At 33.6% G+C, this 6000-nt stretch overlaps 1 protein-coding gene across 1 annotated transcript; it reads left to right on the top strand.

Annotated features, from left to right (window-relative positions):
• Nucleotides 1-725: 725 nt before the first annotated feature.
• On the top strand, nt 726-5808 carry LOC100374292 (arylsulfatase B-like). The gene is made up of 7 exons (XM_002740818.4): nt 726-992; nt 1728-1911; nt 2594-2763; nt 3742-3952; nt 4047-4290; nt 4795-4961; nt 5464-5808. The coding sequence occupies exons 1-7, from the start codon at nt 741-743 to the stop codon at nt 5724-5726; spliced, it is 1491 nt and encodes a 496-aa protein (XP_002740864.2). The 5' UTR covers nt 726-740; the 3' UTR covers nt 5727-5808.
• Nucleotides 5809-6000: the final 192 nt, after the last annotated feature.

Below are 6000 nucleotides of genomic sequence, written 5' to 3'. Positions count from 1 at the left end.
CGGTAGGTCACGCAACAGTGAACATTTAATTCAAACATTTTAATAGTACCACGAACATCATTTCGGTGGCCTTATTTCGGCGTCTTCGAAAATAACACCTATTTGCGACGTGATCACGTGATTACACAGTTACTTTTTTTTAAATATTTATTTCATATTATTTGAAAATAATTTCTAAAAATATATTTAAAGCTCCCTCAAATATATAACTTGATGGGGTTCAAAGATATGTTACTTCGGAAGCGTGCTATGGAATTGCAATAACAATAACCTCTACTACATCCTTAAAGTAGAATGCCACACACAAGTTTAATTTTTTATTTTCTTTATTTTTATATATTTGATATATCATGTTAGAAGGAGGACGAAAATCAATTAAAAATATGAGGTAATCGTCGGTATCCAGGTCAAGAAAAGTCGATATATAAAATAACACGTGCCAAGGCAACTAATATGTTTACAAATTTCGCTCGGTAACATATGGAGTAAAACAAGATATATAGTGGCACACTCTTTTCACTTGTATTTTGGAATAAAACACTCCTCACAGGATTGGCTTTTGAACTGTCACAGCAAGCTGCTGCCTTACATTCATACATTTCGTGGATTACGCAACTATAGTGTCCATGGTTGGATATTGATAATTGACTATAGTGCCAGCTTTCCGTTGTTAATGTTATTATGGAATAGTTTACACACACGAGTCTTCAACGTTCAATTTTGACACTGTACCATAAACCATGCATATGTCAGTTGCCAACGTTGTTATTATATTTTCAATTTTTTCAAGTGCTGAACCATATTCTGGCCAACCGCATATTGTATTCTTCGTGGTTGATGATTTAGGGTGGAATGATGTCGGTTATCACAATTCATACATAAAGACGCCTACAATTGATATGCTCGCAAAGAGTGGTGTAAGACTGAATAACTATTACGTTGCTAGTCACTGCGTTCCATCGCGAAATATGCTGATATCTGGTAGACATGTGGTGAGTAACAACTGATTATAATATTTTCGATTGGGACTTCCTGGATACCAGGATATGTGAAATTAATGTATCATTCTTTTCGTCCGGATTATACAATTTATTATCCATCATTCTATCATTATGTCAATAAGTGTACAGAAATAATTTTTTGTTTTAAGCCGGGGAATTATCGTGAGCTTGAATGTTGCAATATTCACAACTTTGTAATATTTTCACAGATTTCCAATTCGACAATATGGCAAACTTTAAAATACCCAAAATTAAAGAACGAGGAGTAGCTGTAACCTTATGTAGACTAATGGCAATCTTTCCGACCGGACATATATCATTGAACAGCATTAATTCTGTCTCACTGTACACACAGACATTTATGAACCACGTCGATATTTAACGATATTTATGTGGCGCGAAAAGCTGACAAGATTTAGTCTAATGGAAATTTGAATAAATTATGTAAACAAATGTGCAGCAAGGCCGGCAGCGAATCGGGGTCGGTAGATAAGTATACGATATTGAAGTTGATAATAAACACGATTTTGACAAGTAAGCTCCCGAATTCGAGACGACAAAACATTTATTAGCTGTATGACAATTATTTGTATATGTCGTGAAACTGGTTCAAATCTCGCGCTATACTCGCCTCTGGATGGCTGGTTAATCCGTAAATAAATATACCCAGTATTTATGTAACTATGTAAACAAGTAACATATAATTTATTTATTATTTATTATAAGATTGACATTGGTCTACAGCATGGCGAAATTGGATATTATCCCCGGGGTTTACCGCTGGACGAGTTTACTATTGCAGATAAGTTAAAAGAGGTTGGATATGCAACTCATCTTATAGGAAAATGGCATTGTGGATGCTATTCAAATCACTCTCTACCACATAACAGAGGTTTTGACACATTTTTCGGTGAGCATATAGATATAATCATTCCATTTACTAATATACAATTCACTAGTAAAAAAATGTTTTTGGACATGCTATATGTGTTTTAAATACAATTGCAGTTGTGTAGCTTTCAACGACAATTTAACTAGAGTGGTAGTGTATGTATGGGTGCACACCTTTATATAAAACGATCACAAATGTGTGTCTACAACCTGTAACAAACAACAATAACTTGTGTGCATAACGTGATTGGCGAACAGAACTAATTGTGAAACTATATGAAAATTACAAGTGTTTGATACACATCATAAACTTTATCATTGGCTTCTTTTGAGACTCCTTGCAATATTTCTTCCCCGCAAAAATGTGTTGATCAATACTATTGTTTAAGCATATTCTTGTATTACAATTGCGGAGTAAGTAAAAGGACAGTGCACATCTGTGGAACTCCACTGAATGCGATATTCATTGCAGAAGGTGTCCTTGATCCCATCTGTACGAACTATATTATTCTACTATATAATCTTCATTTGATACAATTCCTAAAATGAGTGAACGACATTGCACATAATTACTAATACATTTATTGTGTTTATATGATTTAATCAATTGGACTATACAAAATTAATATTCAAATGTTTTGTTTTATATTTATTCTTGGAATAATGTTTACTCATTCATATTCCGAATCGTATTTTTCTAGGCTACCTCGGCTCATCGGACGATCACTATACGCATATCATAATGTCAAATGGCTTAGCAGACTTACGATTGAATGATGAGTGTGTAGGTTACAAATATTTTGGTGATTATTCAACAATTATGTATGCAAATGAAGCAAAGAATATAATTGCTCAACACGATGAAAATAAGGTAACAGTATGCATTTTAAGGCAGTACATACTACTGTTTGGCTCGTCCATATTGTTTGAATGATCCGCTAACCGTCGATAGTGGACGGTGTTTGTTCACCATTTACTAGGAAAGAACAGTATCCGTTTACGAGTTTACATGTTTCCAAGGACTGTTTTTGATCAGTGGGTTGTTTTCACATGACTCAAGCAAAGAACATAACGCATACAATCACTATTAAAAAAAGATGCAATTTTAAGTGGCTACATTCTCGATTTGAACAATATAATTTCATTATTTTCTGCTCAAATATGTTGTCAGATGCAAGAATTCTTGATCCAAAGATAATAATCCAAACGCCAATAAAAAACACCTGTCAATTAAGACAATTCAAAAGAAGTCTCTTGGGTGGTCGCTATATAGGAGTTTGATATATATATATATATATGTTTAAGTTTAAGTAATGTTTACCCATTGAGGGCGCTATTTTGTTTGTATTACACTTATTTCTACTTATTTCTACTGATTTGTTTTGGTATTGTAGACATTTATTTAAACAGAATTTATTAAGGATATGTAATTTATGTATTAATTATTATAAAATTAAGGAACAATGCAAGTCATTTGCATACATCCCATAAGTAGTCAGTTTAATTTAGGTCAGTAACGTCGTTGGATCCATCTGAAAGAAAAACATCTCTTCTTTCACCCCTCTGCCCAGAGAATCATTTAGTTCAGAGTTGGTCTTGTGAATGTTTTAGTCCAGCTCGTTTCAACTTAATGTGTTTAACATGCTAGTACAGTTTGTTAATTTTACAAGTCAGACTGTGTTGTATTTTGCTAGATTTGTCCAACTGACGTAGTATGTACATATTTTCTACTGTTCTAACCACGTGCTCGAAATGTTCGTCATTAGAGTGTATGACGACTTCTCCTAGGTTATGAATATATATTACATAAAATTAATTCTGTTGTTCACAATGTTGTTGGTTCTAATAGCCCCTATTTCTGATGCTGGCGTTTTCTGCAGTTCATAAGCCAATACAAGTCCCAGATGTGTATATGCAGTATTATAAATCAACTATTCATGACAATGAAAGAAGAACATATGCAGGAATGGCGTCATGTGTTGATGAAGCAATAGCAAATATCACCGAGGCACTGGAAAATAAGGGAATGTTGAAGAACAGTGTAATTGTATTAACAACAGGCAAGAATTTATGCTGATCTATGTTTACAGTGAAATCAAACTATCGTGTTCATACGAATTAGTTGCATTACGTATATCATTAATTCATTTTCAGATAATGGCGGTGGATCAGTTGGAAACAATTGGCCTTTGAGAGGAAGAAAAAACTCACACTGGGAAGGAGGAGTGCGAGGAGTTGCATTTGTTTATAGTGATTTACTACCGATGGACGTGCGTGGCACTGAGAATAGTGAATTAATGCACATAACTGATTGGTTCCCTACATTGGTAAAATTAGGAGGAGGTAACCCTTGTGAAAGGAAGAATTTATATGGCGTTGATCAATGGGAAATGATAAGGTATTTATAGATAATTGTTTAGGATAATTAGAAGATGCCACATAGCTGGATATTATTTAGAAAATCTATATGATCACAAACTACGATTTTTTTTATGTGACATTTCAGTTACATAGATATATCAACGCAATAGTCCAACGCTTTTCTAGTATAAGATAAGTATAAGCAGTTGCTTCTTTTTTTGTGTTTGATGTTTTTTTCGACCAGTTTCAAATGTTGGTGTAATATTATTTGTAGCACCGATTAGCTTGAGACACAACTGCATGTAATGACTAGATACAACTGCTTTATGTTATGTATAAAATAAAAAGTTGATAGTCACTGTGGAAAGACAGCAACATTGCCATTGTTGTTACTTCTACACTAGCGATTCTCATGTAATCGCATAATTGACTAAAAAACAAGAGGGTGCAAGTTATATATAATTACCAATTATGTTTGACCTTTAATAATATCAAGGACTGACCACCAACCTTCCTACTAATATTTTATTTGAACGTACAGAGGAATGGAACCATCGGCACGTGGTGAAGTATTGATTGCTCTAGACACGACAAGGAAAGCAAGCGAAGAATATCGAACTGGTCCATTCAAATATGATAAATTTGATATCACAACTTTTGCAGCTATCAAAATGGGTAAATGGAAGTTACTGACAGGTGATAGCACATGTGAGTATTCATTCGACAGTGTAAGGAGTTCGCTATAATAAGAGTATCTTGACAACAAGTTTGATTTAGCAATAAAGATAGCAATGTGTATTTCCAAAGTATAAACATTTATTTCAATGTAATTTTATGTTTACAGCAAATGTATATGTATTTCTGTCTTATAAAAATCGAATTTGTGTCACAGTGTGTCGTAGTGTGTATATTGTACTGAAAACTGTAGATATGTAAATATATAATAAGGAAACGCCAATTATTTCCGTTGTGTACTGCATAAAGGTTACTCTATATGAAGGCATAATATGTACAAAGGATTAAGTCAGTGATAGTCGTATAGCTTGCAACATACAGATGAATAATTACTTGTCTATTTTATTACGCCATGCGCGTTTGCAATATTAACAAAACATCACAAATGTATTTTTTTTACTTCAAAAATACCTTATCGTATGAAGGCTGGATAGGTCATTTATGCTCCTCTCGATTCACAACAATTATATTTTAGATCGCAATTTCTGGGACATGCCAGATCCAGAGTATGGTGTAATAGACGATGAGGATTTCGATGACACTCGCATGGTTCGGCTATATGACTTAGTGGATGATCCTTCTGAAAGAACTGATGTGTCTGAGGAAAGACAAGATATAGTACACGAGATGCTCGCTAAACTTGATGGATATGAAAAAGCAGCAGTACCACCTCAGATGCAAACTAAACCCCGTCTTGACAATCATGTTCTTGAATGCATGGGCCCTTGGATTGATTGAAAATTTGAAATATGTTGGTTTAGTAACAAAGTGTAAATTAGGCTGAATGTTATAGACATAATAAAACTAATAATTACAGACACACTGCGTTATTGCATCTATAAATTATAAAACACTTTCAAAAATAATGTATCGAAGTCTAGTAGGGGTTTTTATTTTTTACAACAATTACGTTTTTTTCTGTAAACATTCGACTTGTAAAAAATGCCCGGTTGTCTGTCTAATATATATTTAGAAGATAATATTTGGTAATCGTAGTCTTAAATAACTATTA

This window comes from Saccoglossus kowalevskii, chromosome 12 (genome assembly GCF_978046115.1).
Source record: "Saccoglossus kowalevskii chromosome 12, keSacKowa6.1, whole genome shotgun sequence".
Classification (NCBI taxonomy): domain Eukaryota; kingdom Metazoa; phylum Hemichordata; class Enteropneusta; family Harrimaniidae; genus Saccoglossus; species Saccoglossus kowalevskii.
The sequence above is the reverse complement of the archived record's forward strand: the minus strand, read 5'-3'. Positions and strand labels throughout refer to the sequence as shown.

Coding starts and splice junctions, on each gene's coding strand:
- LOC100374292 (XM_002740818.4), top strand. CDS start 741: ATGCATATGTCAGTTGCCAACGTTGTTATTATATTTTCAATTTTTTCA. Junction 993..1,727: donor TGATATCTGGTAGACATGTG/GTGAGTAACAAC, acceptor ATTTATTATAAG/ATTGACATTGGTCTACAGCA. Junction 2,764..3,741: donor CTCAACACGATGAAAATAAG/GTAACAGTATGC, acceptor TGGTTCTAATAG/CCCCTATTTCTGATGCTGGC.